The sequence below is a fragment of the Nannobrachium achirus genome (assembly GCF_963921795.1).
Source record: "Nannobrachium achirus genome assembly, chromosome: 3".
Classification (NCBI taxonomy): Eukaryota; Metazoa; Chordata; class Actinopteri; order Myctophiformes; family Myctophidae; genus Nannobrachium; species Nannobrachium achirus.
Genome location: NC_137812.1, coordinates 55,750,219 through 55,773,213, shown reverse-complemented (window position 1 = coordinate 55,773,213; position 22,995 = coordinate 55,750,219). Strand labels below are relative to the sequence as shown.

Here is a 22,995-nt window from a genome sequence, read left to right as displayed (position 1 = left end):
GAACCAAGGATGGGTGTTTTCAATTAATAACATGGTTAAAATGGAGTTTGTAGTTACAATGGGTTTGTATAGGAAGGGGGCGTGTCTGATAAAATGAATATCAAATATCCAAATACTGAACCAAGGAAATTAAAAACTGTCCCGGATGTTCTCAAAAGCCTGAGTCAGCAATAAAATGACCTAAAGTTTGTTTTAAAGTGAAATATCCCTTTAAGATGTTGAGTAACATTGCCCACTGTTTATCACGGGGAGTGTGTCTGTCTATGTTCCCTCAGCCCTATGTTAAGCCCAACACTTACATATACTGTAGGGCAGAGGTCTTCAACAGGGGGTCCGGGATCCGGGATCCTTATGTCCTCCAAATCTTTGTGTGATAGAAGCTTTTTCTCTTTTTTTATATTAACCACTTGAACCCTATCCACCTGTTTCCACGAGAATTTACTGTAGCATTATCTGTGGGACACTTCCGGTTAACAGCAGACATACAAGCTTACGTCGCGTCGCAGATGCAACCGGTGTGATCATTCTCGGCTGCGACGCCGGAAACTGCCGCACACCTTCTGCGCAATGCATGACGGGACGTGGGAAAGTTGTGGATAGTGTAAAAATTCTGAGAACTTTAGCTAAAGATAGCAGATCTACAAGCTCACAATGTTGTGAGCTTGTAGATCTGCTATTTTCGGCAAAGAGGTTTGGTGTAGAGGGGGAAAAGAGCAGACTAAGTACGGAGTGAAAGGTCAAGTTTATTAAGTATTGCCGGTTCAAGTGTTTAAATATCTGAAAACACAAATTGACATGAATCCAAAATACACTGATGATTGTGCTGTCAAACAATGAAACTATATGGAATGTGTGAAAAGGTTGTAGGGGTCCCTGCTTCATTTCTCTCTCAACTAAGGGATCCTTGGACTGAAAACGTTGTAGACCCCTGCTGTAGGGCCCTGGGAGCATAGGATCCTGAGAACATCTTGTGTTCTCCATAGGCCATTGGTGACTGAACCTTTTCAGTAGTAGCCCCCAAATGATGGAATGAGCTCCCCTCCCAATGTATCAAACTGGTCCCTGACTCCCCACCATTGAGACTTTTAAATCTCGCCTTAAATTCCACCTTCATACCTTGGCTTTTGATCCCGTTTGAAAGCATGTGTTGTTGTTTCACACTGTCTGCTGACCGCTGCTGCTGTCTTGTATTCTATATGCGTCCCCTTTTGTTGTTGTTTAGTTTTGTTTCTTGTGCTATATAAATGAAGTGGATTGGACTGGAAAACAAAGGCCTTCAGAACTTAGGAGCCTGTGTGACTCATAGGACCCTGTAAACACAGAACCATGTAAACATAGTAGCCTACACCAGTGGTTCTCAACCTGTGGGTTGAGAATTATTTCTTTTAACTAATTATTTTGGGGGGTCCCCAGATTATAAACTTAATGTGCAACATTGTTTTCTCACTCAACAGTAAGCAAACCAACATAAAGCTTAAGTGTATAGAGGGTACATGCACATTTATAAAGTGACCATTTAAATACTTTTTAATACCTCTAAAATGACAAATTAAACATTTGGCCAAATTGTCAAATAGTAGAGGCAGAAATTGTGAAAATAGCAGATCTATATTCTCACAACGCCTCGCAACCAATAGAACCGTATTGTAATTGTAATGCTTCAACTCTAGTGCTCGTCAGGGTGGGAGCCCAGTTAAAATATGATTATTTTGGGCCTGAAAAGGTTGAGAACCACTGGTGGGCAATATGGAAAAATACAATATCACAATATTTTCCCAAGCTGTATCACGATACACGATTTGACCATGATTCTTTGTCACATTGGTTTTTATGGTTATTTTTCAAGTTACTTGACAAAAACTAGACTCTCTGGGTTCCTTTTGGGAGGTCTAATTTGAACTTTACAAGTATGTAACTCTGACAGTATACAAATGAACCTTACGGGTCCATTTGGTTCCATTTGTATACTGTCAGAGTTAGTGGAGATCTTGACATTAGTTGAGAACTACTGATTCAGACCAAAATGCAGGTTTAAATTGAATTCTGCAACAAATCTCTGTATTAACGATTAAACAGGATTTCTTACAAGGCTCCCTCAATTGTATCACGATATATACGATACCTCTGAAAAGGCATATCGTGGAGACATTGTATCGTCTCAACGATAATTATCACCATATCGCCCACCCCTACTGGCCTACCCTGTAAACATATGGGAACAGAACAGTGATGGTGCCTCCTCCTTCCTCTCTCCGTAGCTCTTCTCCATTGTGATCTTCGGCTGCATCGCCAACGAGGGCTACACCAACCGGCCCGACGAGGTGGAGGAGTTCTGCATCTTCAACCGCAACCAGAATGCCTGTAACTACGGCGTCTTCATGGGCGTCATGGCCTTCCTGTGCTGCATGGCCTTCCTGGCCCTGGACGTCTACTTCCCCCAGATCAGCAGCGTCAAGGACCGCAAGAAAGCCGTGCTGGCCGACGTCGGCGCATCAGGTATACCAGTAAGACTCCCTAATCGGGAGATAAGCGACTGTCAGGTCACAGCGTGATTTTAGGGCAAAATGTGTAGGAGCAGTGTCCAAAAATGTGTTTGAAAAAATCGGCCTGCTGGTGGCGCTATATGGGACAGAACCATGTTGATGAGATGAGTGTAGACATACTGTGTACCGATTTGCATGATTTTAGGGGAAAATCTGTAGCAGTAGTGTCCAAAAATGTGTTTTAAAAAAACAGCCTGAAGGTGGCGCTAAATGGGACAGATAGATGTTGATGACATGAGTGTAGAGCAAGTGTGTACCAATTTGCGTGATTTTAGGGCAAAATTTGTAGGAGCAGTGTCCAAAAATGTGTTTTGCAAGAATCGGCCTCATGGTGGCGCTAGAAGAGGGCCATGTGAGAATTGATGGGTGGAGGTTGTGCTTTGGCATGGATCGGGGCAACGGTTGCGGAGATATGAGCAGGGCAAAAGTGTGACGTGTGACAGACAGATTGACTGACGGACTGACTGACGGACAGCTGGTCGAGGTTTTGATAGTAACTGCGACCTGACGGTTGCAATAACTACTTTGTTGGAGACAGGTTTCAGTTTTTTGTTTTGTTTCACTTCGTTGTAATCTTTCGTTTCTATAATATCAAACTTTGTCATGTCAATGTTGTTAGCCCCTTTGCAGTTCCTTGTTTAGAATTTTTCCCTTTCAGGCTAAAAGCTTCCTTGCCATACTAATCATGAACAGTTTTGCCTACAAGACTGTGTGTGTGTGTGTGTGTGTGTGTGTGTGTGTGTGTGTGTGTGTGTGTGTGTGTGTGTGTGTGTGTGTGTGTGTGTGTGTGTGTGTGTGTGTGTGTGTGTGTGTGTGTGTGTGTGTGTGTGTGTGTGTGTGGGTGCAAGCATCAGAGACTATGTGGTATGCGCCTGGACCGCTAGGCCAACCGGCACCCCTTATTAGTAAAATTGTCCAGAGTTGTGTGAGAAGGGTTTAGTGAGTGACTTGTATTGCAAACCCAACTGTAATCCATTAAGATAAGGAGACATTGATGCCTGAAATACACCCCTCTACATATAAATGCTGTAATGCATTGGAGAATTAAGAGATATTGGCCACACACGAAAGAATGATCAGTAAATTAGTGATGGGTGGATAAACAGAACAGAAAAAGCATGTCCATTTAGTACCGGAATCAGTGCAACTGATCTCGATAAGCTACTATATCCTATCAATTGTGTATGAAAATCCCCTACAATTTGTCTCCATTTGGAGATTATATTACTTCAGCGCGGTCACACTGAACCCATTGCCAAAACAATCAGGGCCTCCTTGGTGGGAGGCTGAAACATGATGACCTACAGTGTATAGCCTGAGATAGACAGACACACAGAGAGAGGGAGAGAGAGATGGAGGGAGAGAAAGATGAGTCATATTTGAAGAGTCTTCAATAAAGGGGCACAAAATATTGTCTAACTTCTTTTCTTAGTTATGTGCTGAGTGAGTGAGTCATCCCTGAAGCTCCAACAATCTCTGAGACATGGTACTTCATTGTGGCATCAGCATACTTTACTATCTAGTGAACTCACTGAGACAGTGACAAGATAAGATAGCAGCATTGAGTCGCTTAATGATGAGTTTCTTTCTTGTCTTCTGTATCTGATGCTTAATTTACTCTGTCGTATGATGATGTCGTGTGCCACAAATAGCAGATCTCAAAGTTCACAAATCACAATGCATCGCTTATACAGCTTATATAAATTGGGCTTGTCTCTCTCTTTCCATCTCTCTCTCTCTCTCTCTCTCTCTCTCTCTCTCTCTCTCCCCACTACAGTATGTAACATGAGGTGATCTGTGCTGTGGTCGATCAAAGGAACAGTTAGTATCAGTTTCAGAGGAATGTTGAATACAGTGCTTAACCTTATCAACAAGTTTGGAAACAATACTTTTGAAATTTCACTCTTTTACATTTTCTATGCAATTAAATAAATGTGTTACTTTTTACTTCAGGAGAACGTCAGTACAAATGATGATACAGTTAGCGCATACTCAGTCTCATGTAGCAAGATGATCAGAGATCTCTGCCAGTGCCAACTAAAGTGTCTGCTGACGTCAAAATTCAATGTAGGGGTTAAAACTGGGTTAAAACTATTTGTTCAGTGAAAATAATTATATTTAGAGACTTTAGGATACAGTTAACCGACCATCTAGCTATGCAAGACTATGTATGTATGATGGATGTTTTTAATACCAAAATAAATTGTATAGAGAATGTATATAGGGTGTGCCAAATGTAGTTCTAAGAGCGGCCATTTCTTGGGTCAACACAGCCTTACACAGGTGTTCTGATTGGAGTAAAGCATTAGTTCTATGCAATCAAACAATTGAAACACCTGTGTTTTTACCCAAAAGATGGCCGCTAAGGACTACAATTGTGTCACCGTTGGCACACACTATACAATTAATCTGTTAAAATGATCAAACTCAGAAAATCTTGAGAGTGTATTTACAATAATGAATACACTCATACAATTTCACACTCATACAATTTCAACGTACCAAAGAGTAGAATATGTTTTAAACATTCTTGAGAGCAATGTTTAGTTGTAAATGACACTGTGTCTGTTTACATTCTGTCATGATGAATACGGCATAACATTCACACAGTGCACCTTGGTACTCTGAGCATAGCAGTCTGTTATCAAGAAATAACACACCGCTGATTTCAGAGATTGACCAATCACAATCAAGCAATCAACCGAGCCGTGTAAAGGGCTGTCCACACTGTCTCCGACCGCCGAACCTTTCGTCGGAGAGTTGAGACTTTCTGACGTGAAGCTTTCCGAACTCAAATTTGGGTTAATGCTTTTCAGAAGATGCGAGTGACGTCATTTTGTAGTTGAACCGGACCTTTCCGACGAAAGGTTTGGTGGTCGGAGAGACTATGGACAGCCCTTAATAAATGTTAATAACTGTTACTGTTAGTCAACCCTGTGGTATCTATAGTATCTACTTCCTTTGTTGTACACTCTGTTATGGCAGTGGTTCTCAACCTTTTCAGGCCGCGACCCCCAAAAGAATCATATTTTAACTGGGGACGCCCCCACCCTGACGAGCACTAAGAGTTGAGGCATTACATTTTGTATGACACGGTTCTATTGTGAAAATAGCAGATCTACATGCTCACAACGCCTCGCAACGCGAGGCGTTGTGAGCATGTAGATCGGCTATTTTCACATTCTGCCTCTAATAGGCCTATTTGACAATTTGGACACTGTTACATGTTACAAAGGTATTAAAAGTCCTTTAATTGTCACTTTATAAATGTGCAGATATCTATACAGTCATACTGCATGTTCTTTTTTTTTTTTTTTTACTGTTGAGTGAAAAAACAGTGTTTCAAATTAATCAAATCATCTGAGGACCCCCCAAAATAATTTGGGGACCCACAGGTTGAGAACCACTGTGTTATGGAACAGATGCAGGGACGTGCAGAGAATGTTAGAGAGACAGGGGCTGAAATTCCAAGCTCGCACGTTGTGAGCTTGGAGATCGTCTATTTTTGGTACTTGATACCACACTGAACTAAGCATCATCAAGTCAATACTGGAGATATGGCATACTACAGCATGGATTTCTACACAGAGAGGGCAATAGTAAAAACAGCATTCATGGTCTGAAGAGGGCACTTTTTACAGGCGGATAAAATGTCAGGGGATCAAGCCCCATTTGATGTCTATGTGTGCACGTGCCTGGTATCTATCTACTTCCTTTGTTGTACACTCTGTTATGGAACAGATGTGAAACAATGAGGGAATCAAATGACGCATGTAGCCCTTTTTAAATGCCGTGCTCTCCACCTTTCTTTCCCTCCCACTCTCTCTCTCTCTCTGTCCCTCTCCACCTCTCTGTGCCGTCTCTCTCTCTCTCTCTCTCGCTCTCTCTCTCTCTCTCTCTCTCTCTCTCTCTCTCTCTCTCTCTCTCTCTCTCCCCCTCTAGCGTTCTGGTCCTTCATGTGGTTTGTGGGGTTCTGCTTCCTGGCCAATCAGTGGCAGGTGTCCAAGCCTGAGGACAACCCCCTGAGAGAGGGAGGGGACGCTGCCAGGGCCGCTATCACGTTCTCCTTCTTCTCCATCTTTACCTGGGTAAGAGCTCTGTGTCTGCAGTGGTGTAAAACACTGGTCCTCAACCTTTTCAGGCCGCAACCCCCAAAAGTCCTTAAATTGACACTTTAGAAATGTGCAGACCCCCTATACTTTATGTTGGTTTGTTTACTGTTGAGTGAGAAAACAATGTTTTACATTAAGTTAATCATCTGGGGACCCCCCATCAAAATTATAATAAGAGTATTTCTACATTGCAGAATTTATACTTTTACTTAAGTGACATATGTGAGTACTTTTTCCACCACTGTGTGTGTGTGTGTGTGTGTGTGTGTGTGTGTGTGTGTGTGTGTGTGTGTGTGTGTGTGTGTGTGTGTGCGCGCGACTCTTATTAATTGTATTTAATTCGATTCAGTTAACAAAAATGTTTTCCCCCCTCACATCTAGTTTTCATTATTTGATTATAGTTAACTGTAGTAACTATGCTGCATGCTTGTGTGTGTTTATGTGTGCGTGGCAGTAGTAGTAGGAGGTCGTATCCTATACTGCCTGTGTCACATACCTACAGTATGTGAGTGTCTGACTGCTCGCAGTGTTGATTTCGTCGACTAAGACTATAACAAAAAATGTTTGTCGACTGCGTTTTTTTCACTGACGAAAACTAAATAAAAACAAAATAAAAACTAAGCTGTGATGACTAAAACTAAGACTAAATATATTGACAATTTCGTCAACAAAATAAAAACTAGAGTAAAACGCTAGGGAGGGACTAGTGGAGGAGAACGTATTTTTATGTTTCGTTGCTCTCAGGTCTTGCGTGCTGAAAATAGCAGATGTGAGCTTGTAGATCGGCTATTTTCAGTACGCAACCAAGTGTAAAATCAGTCATTACGATGCCATCAAGGGCTGCCAAAATACATTTTTAGTTGACTAAATCAACTGTAGATTTAGTCAACTAAACATCTTATGATATTTAGTCGACTAAAATTAGACTAAAGCTAAAACTTTTCAGTTGACTAAATTATTACTAAAACTAAATTACATTTTATTCAAAAGACTATGACTAAAACTAAATAAAAATTTGCTGTCAAAAACAACACTGACTGCTCGTGGACGTGTGCATCTGCATTCATACTGTTTGTGTGTGTATGTGTATATTCCACCCGCAGGGAGCACAGACCCTCTACTCGCTGGATAAGTTAAAGACTGTATCATTTGAAGAGGAGTACAACAAACTGTTCCCCTCCCAGCCTCATCTTCCTCTAGTGTGATGACTGTGCTGTCATAACGCTGTCTTCCTCTGCTGCTGTAGCTCTCTTTACCTACACACACACACACACACGCACGCACGCACGCACGCACGCACGCGCACACACACACACACACACACACACACACAGCCCTGTGACTGACAATAGTATCAGCAAGGCAGGGCTCTCATTACCCCGTTACACTATTTTACAGAGCCTGGAGGAAATATTTGATGTTATGTGCTGTCTCCTCATGATTGGGGAGCTCTTAATCTTGTATTTTATTTGACCTTCATAATGACTTTTACAGATTTTGTCTTGATTTTTGGTAAATAAAAAGTGCCTATATACAGTAGCAACCTTGTAAAAAAGTTTTTCTTTTTAACCACAGAAGCTAACTTGTAAAAAATGTTTTTCTTTTTAACCACATTAACCCTAGTCTCCCTATTTTGGGCATGCCATTATAGGCCGGTGTCACGTGGAGGCAATAGCAGTTCTACAAGCTCATAATGCATTGTTGTGATGCACTGTGCGACACTGTCATATGACAAAGTATAAATCTGGTTAATGATTAGGACAACAAAGGCCGAAGGTATAGCCGGCCAGCCATGTTGAGTTCAATCTCCTGTCTGTCAACCCTGTTGCTTATCCAGGTCTGTAGGTCACTGCTTCTCAAAGTGGGCTCCAGTGTTAGCCCCTATCATAGTAGGCACCGCGGTGATAAGCTATCCACCGCGGTGTAGTCTTTTCTTTTTAAGTCATAAAACTACAACATTGCGTCATTACTCGCGGTGAAGAGCTATCCACCGCGAACCCTGACACAACTCTGTTTTTACTTTCAGACCGATCGACCCATCACCCCGTTCACTGATTGGTCGATCTAGACCAGTCAGTCACAGTGATAGGACTTCACCGTGACTGACTATGATGGCCTCCACTTATTTTCTCACTTTAGGTGGATAGCTTTACACCTAAAATTTGCGGTGATAGGCTCTTCACCCTGGACTCTGATAGAGGCTTTAGGGTTCCGTGAGGGGGTTACAAATAGACCTGTACAGGTCTGTGACTCTGAGAGGCATGTGGGTCCTTGAAATTAAAAGGCTCCCCTCTGTGATTAGAGAATCATGGCCCCTCTGTCCTCCATTTTATGATATTGCTAAATTGTTGATGTGGTGGTTTTTTGTTTTGTCAGTTGTGCTATTAGTGCTATTAGGTTGAGAGTGTAGGTCCGTCATTCTCAAGCATTGCAACTCTTTGTGAGCTTGTAGATCAGTTTTTTTTTAAATGCAATCAACGTGCCCAAAATAGCACCAGTGGTTCTCAACCTGTGGGTCAGGGCCCGCTGGTGGGCAATGGGACCATCAGGTGGGCCATCAGATGGGCCCTGTTCCAGAAAAGGTTGAAAAGCACTGCTTTAGACACAGCAGTACTTCTGAAGAGCAGTGGAGCAGCATCCTGGTACTAATGGACACTTTGGCCTTAAATCAACAGGATTGTTGTCTGAAAACCTCTCTCTGTCTCTCCGTCTGTCTCTGTCTCTCTCTCTCTCTCTCTCTCTCTCTCTCTCTCTCTTTTATGTTGAAAGACGTCTAATTATCTCTACACAGTGAGATGTGTGGTGTTTAATTGCAGCTTAATTGCACTGTCCCTTTATCCGGTGTTCAAAGTGGTGCTTCTTAATATAGAGCCGCAAAGAACAGATAAATATGTGTTTTTTTATACTGTCCCCTGAGAACTAACATGCATCTTAATGACTGGAGCTATCTAATAAGCTTTGCCAACTTTCTTGCCAACTAATCAACTTCTGCTTCTCTCTCTTTGTTCTCTCTCGCTCTCTCTCTCTCTCTCTCTCTTTCCACTTTTATCGTTAAACTCCCAACATCTCTGCCATAATACCTTATCAAACCTGCTCACACACCCTGTTTCCAATCTATCCTTTTATCCATATCTGTTCCACCCATCCATCCATCCATCCATCCTCTTGCACTTTGCTTCTGTCTTCATATCTGCTTCCGGTACCTTATCTTCATCCCTCCATCCACCCCTCCATCCATCCCTCCATCTATCCCTCCACCCATGCCTCCATCCGTCCCCCAAGGCTGTCCAGTCCTTCCTGGGCTTTCAGAGGTACAAGCTGGGGGCCGACTCGGCCCTGTTCTCAGGGGAGTACACGGACCCCAGCCAGGACCCCGCAGCAGCAGCAGCAGGAGGAGGAGGAGGAGCCCCCTACGACATGGAGAGCCCAGGAGGAGTGCAGGCCAACAGCGAAGGGGCCTTTGATGGCAACGCTGGCTACCAGAGCCAGGACTACTGAGGGGGGGCCTTAGAGGGTGGGTTGGGGTGCGGGAGGTAGGGTTATAAGAGAGGGGAAGGAGCTTACGGGTGAAGTAGCCCATAGACACTGAGTTAGGATTTCGTCGTTGTCGGGTGGAAACCTTGTAAAATAATTTACTAAATTGTGAAAACAGCCGATCTACAAGCACACAACGCCTCGCAGTGCGAAGCGTTGTGTGCTTGTGGATTTGATGTTTTCACTACTTTTGTGCGACGGCCTTGTCTGATGAAGCAGGGCTTTACTTTGCGAAAAAACATACAAATTTGAAACTAGGTTTCTGCCCGACAGTGAGGATTTGCTCATTTGTTAGCAATTTTTCCACTGGTTGCTATAGTAGAGTGGTTCTCAAGCTATTTAATTTCAAGGACCCCCATAACTCTGGGAATACGGGTCCTTTTGGTTCCATCTGTACACTCTCAGAGTTATATAGACCTGTAAGGGTCCATTTGGATCCCCCTCAAGGAACCCTGAGGGTCCCTGGGCCCTGCTTTGAGAACCACTGCTATAGTACTAAAACAATGGATCCCTAGTCAGTGGGCGACTTCACCCCGTAATATATAAAGGTTTGAAGGTTCTCTTCAGGAGTCAGTCAGTCGGTAGCCATAAGAAGTTGATTTTCATCTGTACTGGAGATAGAATACAGGGATGTCAAATCCATGCTTAGGATTCGGGTTCGAGTTAAGTGCCAGTGAGAGTTCTGTTGGGGAGGGGTTGGTGTAATGCCCAATTTATCCTCTGTCGTACGGTGGTGTGTGGCACACTGAATATAGCCGATCTATAAGCTCACAACGTGTTGCATCCGTGACGTGTTATGAGCCTATAGATTGGCTATTTTCGGCGCTCCACAGCGTCGTACAACAAGGTATACAGTAAATGGGGGTTGGGAAGACGGGTCACCGTGTTGCAAATCGTTGCTTGTGACCACATTGCCTTCATCCTATGAGGTCAACTCTATTGCCATGCTATCTGACCAGGATCAGCATTGAAATACAGACAAACACAAACGTATAAGCCAGAACGCACTCATGCTAGGGCTGTCACGATTATGACATTTTCACTCAAATAATTGCGATTAATGATTTAATTGTGTTTTTGTCATTGACAATTACATTTCTGTTTGGCTTTTAGGCTTTGAAGTTGCACATGTTAGATATGACACATAACCTACAAAGAAATTACTGACATATTTGACAACTTTATACTTAAAAAAGAACATTGATAGTGGAAATAGCCGATCTACAAGCTCACAACGCGTCGCGACGCGTTGTGAGCTTGTAGATCTGCTATTTCCACTATTTTTGACTTTAAATATATGAACATTTTTCAACATGGAAACGATTATGACGATTATGAAAAATAATCACGATTATGTCAAATAATCACGATTAGACGATTATGTAATAATTGTGACAGCCCTAACTCATGCGTTTAGAAACACAGGCACACATGAAAGCAAACACACACAGCACACTAGTTTCAGACAGTTGACAGAATTCCTATAGTGAATGGTGCATTATAGTTCATCTGCCCAGGCAAGGCAACTGCTGTCGCTTATCAGGCGATAATCCCCAGACATTTTGGCTATAGTAGCTTTGTTTTGAAATATTTGAACCTATAAACACATGTAAGGACAATTAAACCTGATTTACACTTCTTTATGGTGGAGTATAAATCCGCCCTTCAATGTCTAACCTTTTCTTTCTTTGGGTGTGAGAGAGTATGGGCAGCTGTGAGACTAATGTGTTTCTTGTTTGTCAGACGAACACACTTTTCTTTCCTTGACTGTTGCCTTAGTGTTGACTGCCAAGCAAAATTTTACTAACACAGGGCAACACATATTGTACCCAACGCATAGTATCACAGTTACTTTCTCTAGCCTTACAGCAGAAATATATAGCGAAATTATTTCATCTTCTTTTTGTGTTCAAGCACGTAAAAAAACACGAACAAAACTTGTGCGTTTGTCGAAGGTAATATCTTAATGCTGTCGTGCGGTGGGTTATTCCCCACTGAAACCCAAGTACTATCTCATATATTTCAGGCCAGTAGGCCTATGAAAGAATATCAATAAGCTGCAGGTATTTTATCTATTCATTTATGTTTGATTTTTGTTTGTTTTTTGTGTGACAAATCTATAGAGGAATTCATGCAGGATGGACCTAGGCTGACACCACTGAATATTATGATCAAATATCCAGACATTGCATCACTCTAATTTCTGAAATCTCTCTCTCTATAAATACTGTATATGTAAATCTGTAATTCAATATATAGGGGTGTGTGGAAAAGGAGAACATGGCTTTATTTTAGGGCATTATGCTAGTTATGTAAAAGAAAAAAGAAGAAAAAAGAGAAGTATATGGCCTATTGTATTAATTTAGTGTTATTGTGAACAGATAAATGGTAAGGTCGTAAGGCCTTGCCTCATGTCCATGTTGCTTTCAGAGTACCGAGATGTTTTTATTTTGGAATAATAATAATTATGAAATGAAAAAAACACTGAAACAAAAATTTGACCAAACTATCAAAGAACATAGTATATATAAATATATCCATGTAGACGTAGGATTGTGTGATGTTTCTCTGTGAGTTCCAGTAAAAAGCAAAATGTAAAAAAATAAATAATAACAATAATAATAACAAAAATAAATAGATAAAAGGAAGAAAAAAAGATGGTGTACAAATGTATGTTTTTGATGTGTTGAATTTTAACCAATAAAACTAAAAGAAATACTGACAAAAAGTATCCTGGTCCTTGTTTGGATGTACACATTTGTTTTATTTCTTTTTTTACTATAAAGGGCAAAGGTGGCAACTATGTGTTTTGATTGACGTGCGGGAGAACCAATGACATTAATAAGTCAGGGGATATCTTCAGAAATAGTGTCAAATCCTGGAATCAATTCCTTACCAAAACATTTCTTCACCAATGTGTTTGTAAAGGTGTCTAGTAATACATCTCACAAAGACTGAAATTCAGTTTCCCTAGGAGAATCCGTTAAAGCTGATGAAAGTTGGAGTCCCATTAAATTAACTATACAGGATAAAACACACCAAAATAAATATGCTTATATTTAATAGTAGCATGTGAGGGGTCAAACTAGGGTTTTTTAATGATTCTGAATCCATTGCAAGCATTTGTTTTGTACAAAAACCTTCCTTGGGCTAAAATAACATGGTACTTAAACATATTTATTTTGGTGTGTTTTATCCTGTACAGTTAATCCAACTTTCATCAGCTGTAACGGATTCTCCTCGGGAAACTGAATTTCAGTCTTTGTGAGATCTCTTACTAGACACCTTTACAAACACATTGGTGAAGAAATGTTTGGGTAATTTATTCCAGGACTTTTTAAGATATGCTCAGAGTGCATTCCAATGAATATAAGTCACATCTGCTCTACCGGTAGATCATGTTGGGCCTTTAAAGTGGATCAAGGGATCATTTGATAAACCCAGTCAAAGACATCCATATCCATTCATGTCTTAAGACTTTCCTCTGCAACTAATCAGGCTTTATAATTGATGTTATTATTCTGATTAGTAAAAGACTAAAGACTTAGTTATTTTCACTGTCTACTTGGCTGGTGATGGCAGTATACATATCTCACCAGCCTTGGAAAATTCAAAGTCGGTTGAAGACCACATACCCGAAAGGACTACCCACCCCTGGGGATAGTGCAAGAACATTTTCAAAAATCCTTTAGTAGGCCTATAATAACTGTATCAAGTTGAATTAACCTGAACCCCAAATAGCTCCCATAACTTTGGTAATCTAACATTCGTTATGGAACCATGCAGGGGTCTTCAGTGCTTTTCCAGGCCAAGGACCCCTTAGCTATAAGAGAAAGGGACAAAGCAAGGACCGCCATACATCTATTTTGCTTATTAACACTTTTCTTTATTTTTTGTGAAAGCCTTCCATGCAAGCCAAAAAATAAATAAAGCTTGCACACCATAATTAGCTGATTGTCTCATCAATGTCTGTTGACCGAGATTTGAGACTGGCTCGGAAGTGTTCCACAAACAGGTGGGCCTATTTTCTTAAGTGACTGTGGGTCTCCAGCTAAGTGATCCTGCAGCTTTGATGACATCCTGGATTTGTTTGACAGCACTATCATTAAAGTTGTCTAAATTATTGATTGGTTGATTGATTGATTGATTGGTTGATTGATTGTTTAGTTAATTGATTGAACACCTTATTAGCAGTTTGGAGGGGGGGGGGGGGGGGGGGGGGACAGGAAAGTACAGTTCAATACAAGGTCTGCTAAGAGGATTTTAAACCCAAGAAAGCCTATATAGGGCTTGTTTCCATTGGGGACAAACATTTAGCTGGTTTGTTTGTTTGTTGTGATAAAGAATAAATCTTATATCACACAGATTTGGTGGCCGCTCTCTAGCCTAACACTGAGTCTGAGGACCACCAGCTAGGGGTCCCGAATCCTGTTGAAGACCCATCAAATTATTAGTGTTACAATGTTTCCCTCTACTGGCTGGGTTTCACCCTGCAGTTGCTGAGGAATTTCTATTACAGTATAGTAGGCTATGGATGTTTGGGCACATGTCATAATTAACATCAACATTTCCATCAAAGTACTGTAATGGTATTGTGAGCACTTGATGACACTGATTTCTGTGCATGTAGACATCAATTAAGTAACACAATACGTGCAATTCTATTCATTACTCATTTTGAGTCAAGTTCAAATCTATTTAAAGAACATTCATCTGATCTGATTAATATCCACAACGCTCAGATCTTCAACAAGCCTGAATTAAATAAATGCTAAACACAGGCCAGGGAATTTTAACAATAGACTATAGAAGCTATTGTGGTATACATTCTATACCTTTAGATGTGACAGTTTACGTTACATTTTAGTGTAAATGTTATATTGCTTTGTTATTTTCCTTTGTGTGGTTGGAGAGAGCGTACATGTGTCACGATTTAGGCATTTGGCAGCCACTAGAAATGTTCTACAGATATGTAAGGTCAATCATCAAAGTTGGGTACCTGGAGGGCCTGGGCAAACAACTGGTAAATTTCAAATTGGACAATATGAACGTGCAGCGTTGTAGGATGTCTGGGTTATCGGGGGTGCTGAATCCATTCCAAGTTTCCAACCATTAGTTTTTAGTAGAACATTGCTCCAGGCCAAAAAGTTCGGCCTCACCGATACTTTTCATAGGGCCGCCTATCCATTATTGTGGTGGCCGTAAAATTGACAATTATTTATCTTTGTTCAGTAGTAGAACTATATTTTGATTCTTGGTGTTCTTAGAAAGTCAAATAAAATAGGTACCAATGATAGAAGACAAATTAATGGATTATCACAATAAAGGTCACAGAAAAGCCATTGCAGCTGGATTTTAAAGGGATATTCCACTTTCAGAAAAACTCTGCCTTGCATGGGCCTGCCTCCCCAGGCTCAGGGCCTCTCCACATACACACCCTTTGTAACTTCAAACTCCATTTTAACCATGATAGATTCATTAAAAACACCCATTACACTCATACTACCCTCCTAATACGTGAGCAGGCCGTGTTTTTTTATAACATTTTTCATTTATTTTTAATAATTTTGTTTTGTATTTAATTTTTCTCATTTTCCCAAAGAATTATTAAAAATAAATGAAAAAGGTTATTGGGAAAACACAAGCCTGCTCATGTATTAGGAGGGTAGTATGAGTCACCACATAATGGGTGTTTTTAATGAATCTATCATGGTTAAAATCAAGTTTAAAGTTACAATGGGTGTGTACGTGGAGAGGCCCTGAGCCTGGCTGGGGGGGCAGATAACATTTACATCAAATATCTAAATATTGAATGAAGTAAATTAAAAACTGTTCAGGGTGTTCATAAAAGCCTGATTAGATGATAAAGTGACCAAAAGTTTTTTTGAAAGTGGATATATCCCTTTAAGACAAGCAAAAAGGCAAGACAAGAGTCATTTGGTTTGCCAGAACTAATGATGGCACTACACGGAATCAACAAGCACATGACTTGAGAGTGATTACGCAACACACAATCATCCTCACTCACTGCACTGGCACTGCCCTTATGGGACGGAGTGGCATGACACGAAATTAGGCTTCTCACCAGTAAGACGCCTAAGCAGGGGTGTCGCACCAAATTCTGGGCCCTGGGTACAAGGGCCCCCCATGAATGTTAGTGGGAGGGGGTTTAACCCATAGCAGATATCTGCTATTTTTCAATAGCTAAAGTATAAAATAATTAAGGCCCCTCCACCTTGGGCCCTATATAGTAACTCAGTCCCACATTTCCCCCCCTTGTGACGCCCCTGCGCCTAAGGGGGCGAAAAATGCCATCTGACTCTTGGCCATAATGGATTCTGTTAGTGTGGTTCTCCTAACAGGGCATCATCTGGGATACAATCCATTCCATGCCCATATATGGAGATCCCTAACAGACTGCCTTTTATGCCCATATATGGAGATCCAGCTCTGAGTATCTGACTGATTCCCTTGTATGCCCATATATGGAGAATGGAGATCCCTAACAGAATCCCTTTTATGCCCATATATGGAAGATCCCATATTATGGAGATCCCTGCTCTGAGTATCTGACTGAATCCCTTTTATGCCCATATATGGAGATCCCTAGCAGAATCCTTTTATGCCCATATGCAGATCCCTGCTCTGAGTATCTGACATCACTGTGATGTCACCTGTTTATGCCTATATATGGAAATCCCTGCTCTGAGTATCTGACATCACTGCGATGTCACCTGTGATGTCACAGTGACACATCACCACAGTATCTATATATATACATAGGCCTATATACTGTAGCCGCTGTGCCGGTTCTGACAGTAAACTGAAAAACATTTTTTTCTTAATTTTCTTAAAACCAGTAAGACTCCCTAATCGGGAGATAAGCGACCGTTGGTCGCTTATCTCCACAAATAGGCCAAAAAATTTGTTTTACCAATTATCAAGACATACGGGCAGTTGACAGTTTGCCATGGTTACTCATTGAAGTTGAATCTCCATATATGGAGATAACCTACGCATCACACTAAGTCTGACCTCACCAGCCCATATTTGGGCATGAGCAACTTATGTCTCCATATATGGAGATATGATGACATCACACAGTCCTCAGCCGATGATGTGGCGTGATGTCATACAATACACAAACGAGCCCTACAGTATAAAGGGGCAATTCTTGCCAGGAAAGAAGCATTTCTTCGACTCAGACCTTATCGCCAGGGTTGGCTTATAGCAGCTGTCGGTAGGACCATATATGGATTCTGTTAGTGTGGATCTCCTAACAAGGCATCATCTGGGATACAATCCCTTTTATGCCCATATATGGAGATCCCTAACAGAATCCCTTTCATGCCCATATATGGAGATCCCTAACAGAATCCCTTTTATGCCCATATATGGAGATCCCTAACAGCATCCCTTTTATGCCCATATATGGAGATCACTAACAGCTAACAGAATCCCTTTTATGCCCATATATGGAGATCCCTAACAGAATCCCTTTTATGCCCATATATGGAGATCCCTAACAGAATCCCTTTTATGCCCATATATGGAGATCCCTAACAGAATCCCTTTTATGCCCATATATGGAGACCCCTAACAGAATCCCTTGTATGCCCATATATGGAGATCCCTAACAGAATCCCTTTTATGCCCATATATGGAGATCCCTAACAGAATCCCTTTTATGCCCATATATTATGGAGAAATCCCTGCTCTGAGTATCTGACATCAGTGTGATGTCACCTGTTTATGCCCATATATGGAGATCCCTGCTCTGCGTATCTGGTTGCGACCGTCAGGGAGCAGTTTACTATGAAAACCTCCACCGGCCGTCCGTCGGTCACACGTCACACCTTTGCCCTGCTCACCACATGTGTACACAAACCTTTGTGTACGTTGCTGTGGCAACAGTCTGTTTGTTGTTACTTCTGTTGGTTTCTGCACTGATCATTTATACAATTCAGCTGTGTTTGCTCGTGTCATCATGATGAGGTCATAAATCAGCCATGCCCAAATATAGATTTTACGGGTTTACATGCTTACTCAGTTATTCGTTATGTGAAAGTCCTATGACGTCTATGATATCTGACATCATCATACATACATTCCCTTTTATGCCCATAAATGGAGATCCCCTCTGTAGAACCAGCCACTGACATCACTGTAATGTCAGGGGAACCAAATCCCTTTTATGACCATATATGGAGATCCCTGTGACCTGTGATGCCAGGGGAACCAAATCCCTTTTATGCCCATATATGGAGATATGGAGATCCCCGTGTTGCCATGGTAACCAAATCCATTTTATGCCCATATATGGAGATCCCTGTTAAAGGGCCTACACCATGCTTTTAAAACTATATTTTTTGTATAAATATATGCTCAAAATTGAGTCTTAGACAGGTTTAACCCTCAACAAACACTCTGACCATTCTTTTTGTTTGTTCTAGCTCTACTATAATGAGGCTCTCCAGCTGCAATACCAAAACGGCCTCTGTTTGCTCAGGGGCGCATCTAGTGGGGTTTTTCCACCCCTCCCCCCTCCCCTCCTCTTCACTCCTCCCCGGACCCCACGTTGACAACAAATAATGTTAATATTGGGCCAATACAAAAATAGGATAATGTTGCAGCTCTGATTATAGCCTACTGTAGGCCTATGTTAAATGACACAGGGCGACCGTTGCTAGACCAGACATTACTGAAAGTTAATCTACATTAGACAATCAACCCCACCTGCATTGTATTTATGTATAAAAAAAGAGTAAAAAAAAAAAAGAAAAGTTTTTTAAAAAAGAAAAGTTTTTTGAAAAAGAAAAGTTTTTTGAAAAAAAAAAGTTTTTTGAAAAAAAAAAAGTTTTTGAAAAAAAAAATATTTTGAAAAAAAAGTTTTTGAAAAAAAAAAGTTTTTTGAAAAAAAAAAGTTTTTGAAAAAAAAAGTTTTTTGAAAAAAAGTTTTATAAAAGGGATTCTGTTAGGGATCTCCATATATGGGCATAAAAGGGATTCTGTTAGGGATCTCCATATATGGGCATAAAAGGGATTCTGTTAGGGATCTCCATATATGGGCATAAAAGGGATTCTGTTAGCTGTTAGTGATCTCCATATATGGGCATAAAAGGGATGCTGTTAGGGATCTCCATATATGGGCATAAAAGGGATTCTGTTAGGGATCTCCATATATGGGCATGAAAGGGATTCTGTTAGGGATCTCCATATATGGGCATAAAAGGGATTGTATCCCAGATGATGCCCTGTTAGGAGATCCACACTAACAGAATCCATATATGGTCCTACCGACAGCTGCTATAAGCCAACCCTGGCGATAAGGTCTGAGTCGAAGAAATGCTTCTTTCCTGGCAAGAATTGCCCCTTTATACTGTAGGGCTCGTTTGTGTATTGTATGACATCACGCCACATCATCGGCTGAGGACTGTGTGATGTCATCATATCTCCATATATGGAGACATAAGTTGCTCATGCCCAAATATGGGCTGGTGAGGTCAGACTTAGTGTGATGCGTAGGTTATCTCCATATATGGAGATTCAACTTCAATGAGTAACCATGGCAAACTGTCAACTGCCCGTATGTCTTGATAATTGGTAAAACAAATTTTTTGGCCTATTTGTGGAGATAAGCGACCGTTGGTCGCTTATCTCCCGATTAGGGAGTCTTACTGGTTGCTATGGTAAACAGTTGGTTGCTAGGGTAAAAAAACATGGTTGCTATGGTAAACAGTTGGTTGCTAGGGTAAACAGTTGGTTGCTAGGGTAAAACCATGGTTGCTAAGGTGGTTGCTAACGTACACTAACAAACCAGCAACAACAGACTGTTGCCACAGCAACGTACACAAAGGTTTGTGTACACATGTGGTGTGATGTCATACTGATGCGGAGATATGAGCAGGGCAAAGGTGTGACGTGTGACCGACCGACCGACCGACGGACGGCCGGTGGAGGTTTTCATAGTAAACTGCTCCCTGACGGTCGCAATAAAAATATATATAGACTTAAGTCTATATATATTTTTATTTTAAGAAAATTAGTAATTACTGTATTACTTTTTTTTTTTTCTCCAACATTTTCGGGGACCCCCTGCAGTATCCCCGCGGACGCCCTAGGGGTCGCGGCCGGACCCCCCCTGTTGAAGACCCCTGAGGGTATCTGCACATTTCTAAAGTCACAATTTGAGGACTTTTCATAGGCCTACCTCTAAAATGACAAATTGGCCAAATTGTCAAATACCAGTAAGACTCCCTAATCGGGAGATAAGCGACCGTTGGTCGCTTATCTCCACAAATAGGCCAAAAGTTTGTTTTACCAATTATCAAGACATACGGGCAGTTGACAGTTTGCCATGGTTACTCATTGAAGTTGAATCTCCATATATGGAGATAACCTACGCATCACACTAAGTCTGACCTCACCAGCCCATATTTGGGCATGAGCAACTTATGTCTCCATATATGGAGATATGATGACATCACACAGTCCTCAGCCGATGATGTGGCATGATGTCATACAATACACAAACGAGCCCTACAGTATAAAGGGGCAATTCTTGCCAGGAAAGAAGCATTTCTTCGACTCAGACCTTATCGCCAGGGTTGGCTTATAGCAGCTGTCGGTAGGACCATATGGATTCTGTTAGTGTGGATCTCCTAACAGGGCATCATCTGGGATACAATCCCTTTTATGCCCATATATGGAGATCCCTAACAGAATCCCTTTCATGCCCATATATGGAGATCCCTAACAGAATCCCTTTTATGCCCATATGGAGATCCCTAACAGCATCCATTTTATGCCCATATATGGAGATCACTAACAGCTAACAGAATCCCTTTTATGCCCATATATGGAGATCCCTAACAGAATCCCTTTTATGCCCATATATGGAGATCCCTAACAGAATCCCTTTTATGCCCATATATGGAGATCCCTAACAGAATCCCTTTTATGCCCATATATGGAGATCCCTTCAGTAAGAAGGGGCAGCCTGAAATGCACATTCATGTCTCTGAAATAGACAGACTCTAGTTGTCTATTTTAGAGACATGAATATGCATTATTTTTATAGGCTATATTATATATAAAAAAAATCCTAATAATGACTGTAGGAGTGTAGGCTATCCTATCCAGTTGCTATAGCCTAATATTTACACGGTATCAATTTTACTGCAAATGGACCATCCATCCCTCGAGGAAATAAAAAATGACCCACATAAATTCACGTCTCCACCTCACCTAGCTTGCCTCAAGGACATAGGATAGCTCCAGGCTCCTCCAGTCAGGATGGGAAGTAGGTCTGTTCTGCTGCACAACCTGATAGTAAAGCCTAAATGACGGACTATAGCTAGCTAGTTGCTAGCTACTTGCTATCATAGAGTTATAATAAGTTGCTATTGATCTTTTTAGCACAGTTTGTTTAGATTACATCGGCACCTGTTCCTGTTCGGCAAGCGGCACTGCGCAATGTGCGCATGCTGCGCCGCAGTTGCACCGTCTCAGCCAATCAGAAGCCGAGTTCTTTCGGCCAATCCAGAGCCGTCTACCACAAGTAGACTTCTTTGTTTTTGTTTATAATGTGGAGTAGGCGGAGCCAACGCGTCGTCGCTCTGTCCGGCCGCCGCAGTTCGTTACCATGGCAACGCCGACCAGCGCGCTCTCGCAGTCAGCGCGTTGGCTGCGCGAGACATTTTAAACAAACACCAAAACGGTTTGTTGACGTGAAACCCTGTGCTGTGATTGGCCAGCGCAGAAGCTATAAAGCGGCGGGCGTCAAGTTCAACACGTCAGTTGCACTTTGACTTTGTCCAGGACAGTTCAAAGGGAGACACTGACAGAGAAAGGAACAGCGACATCTTTAGTCAGAGGAGCTCACTAACAACAGGTAGCTTTGAAACATCAGTGCAAGATGCTTGTTTCTCCAATGCAACGTCTTCCTCTTCATCCCACAGCAGTGGTGAAGGAGACAGAGACAGCTGAGCAACAACCACATCAGACATATCATGTCCTTGCAACAGGACCATCCATCTTTTCACCTGCATCTCCTACCTATTCCACCCTGGATGAGATGCAGGTGTGGGATGTTGCACCCTGCCAGTATAACGACCTGCAGTCCAGCAGTGACATGACCCTGCAGGCTGGCACGGGAGATGATTTAGACCTGTCTTTCTCTGCCATTTACAACATGCTGCTTCAGCCCGACTCAACTCAGGGAACAACGATGGACGCCACCACCGCCACGCCGCCCCTTCCTCACACGTCCACCGCACACAGCCATGGCCCAGCCGTTCCCCAGATGACCACCAGTAGCTGTGACACCACAACGCTGCCATCAACTTACACAGGAGGAGAGTTAGGGCTAGGGTTAATGGCTGCAGTGAAGGCATTGCTTTTCCCCGGCTCAAGCCCTTCTCAGGACACGCAGATGGTGGACCTGGACACCACCACTACTGCGCACCGTCAGATGGCCACCATCACCACCACCACACAAAGCCCTGGCTCCTCAGGCTTTCCTCAGGGGACTAAAATGGCCACTACCACCACCACCACCACCACGACCAGCCCTTGCTTCTCAAGCCTCCCTCCGATGGCCACTGCCAACAGTCCTAGCTTCACTTTCCCACAGGGTATGGTGATGGTCACCATGCCCAGCAGCCCTAGCAGATCAGGACTTCTTCAGCAGGTGACAATGGCGCCGCACACAAGCGCCCAGCTTCCTCAGGTAGCGCCGTACACTAGCGCCCGTCTTCCTCAGGTAGCGCCGTACACTAGCACCCGTCTTCCTCAGGTAGCTCCAT

The 22,995-nt window shown here is 42.1% G+C and overlaps 1 protein-coding gene across 2 annotated transcripts in view; it reads left to right on the top strand.

The window, feature by feature from the left end:
* syngr1b (synaptogyrin 1b) overlaps positions 1-10,153 on the top strand; it is a gene marked incomplete at its 3' end in the record, with an annotated part of 36,873 nt that extends 26,720 nt beyond the window's left edge. The window contains exons 2-5 of one of the 2 annotated variants that reach the window (XR_013961818.1): positions 2,259-2,496; positions 6,486-6,631; positions 7,759-8,378; positions 8,438-8,537. Coding sequence is in view for 1 of the 2 variants with exons in the window: in XM_080721281.1 (XP_080577407.1) it covers positions 2,259-2,496; positions 6,486-6,631; positions 9,938-10,153 (600 nt within the window). Of the gene's footprint in view, positions 1-2,258; positions 2,497-6,485; positions 6,632-7,758; positions 8,379-8,437; positions 8,538-9,937 lie in introns of those variants that run through there. The other variant, XM_080721281.1, reaches the window with a different exon arrangement.
* Positions 10,154-22,995: the final 12,842 nt, after the last annotated feature.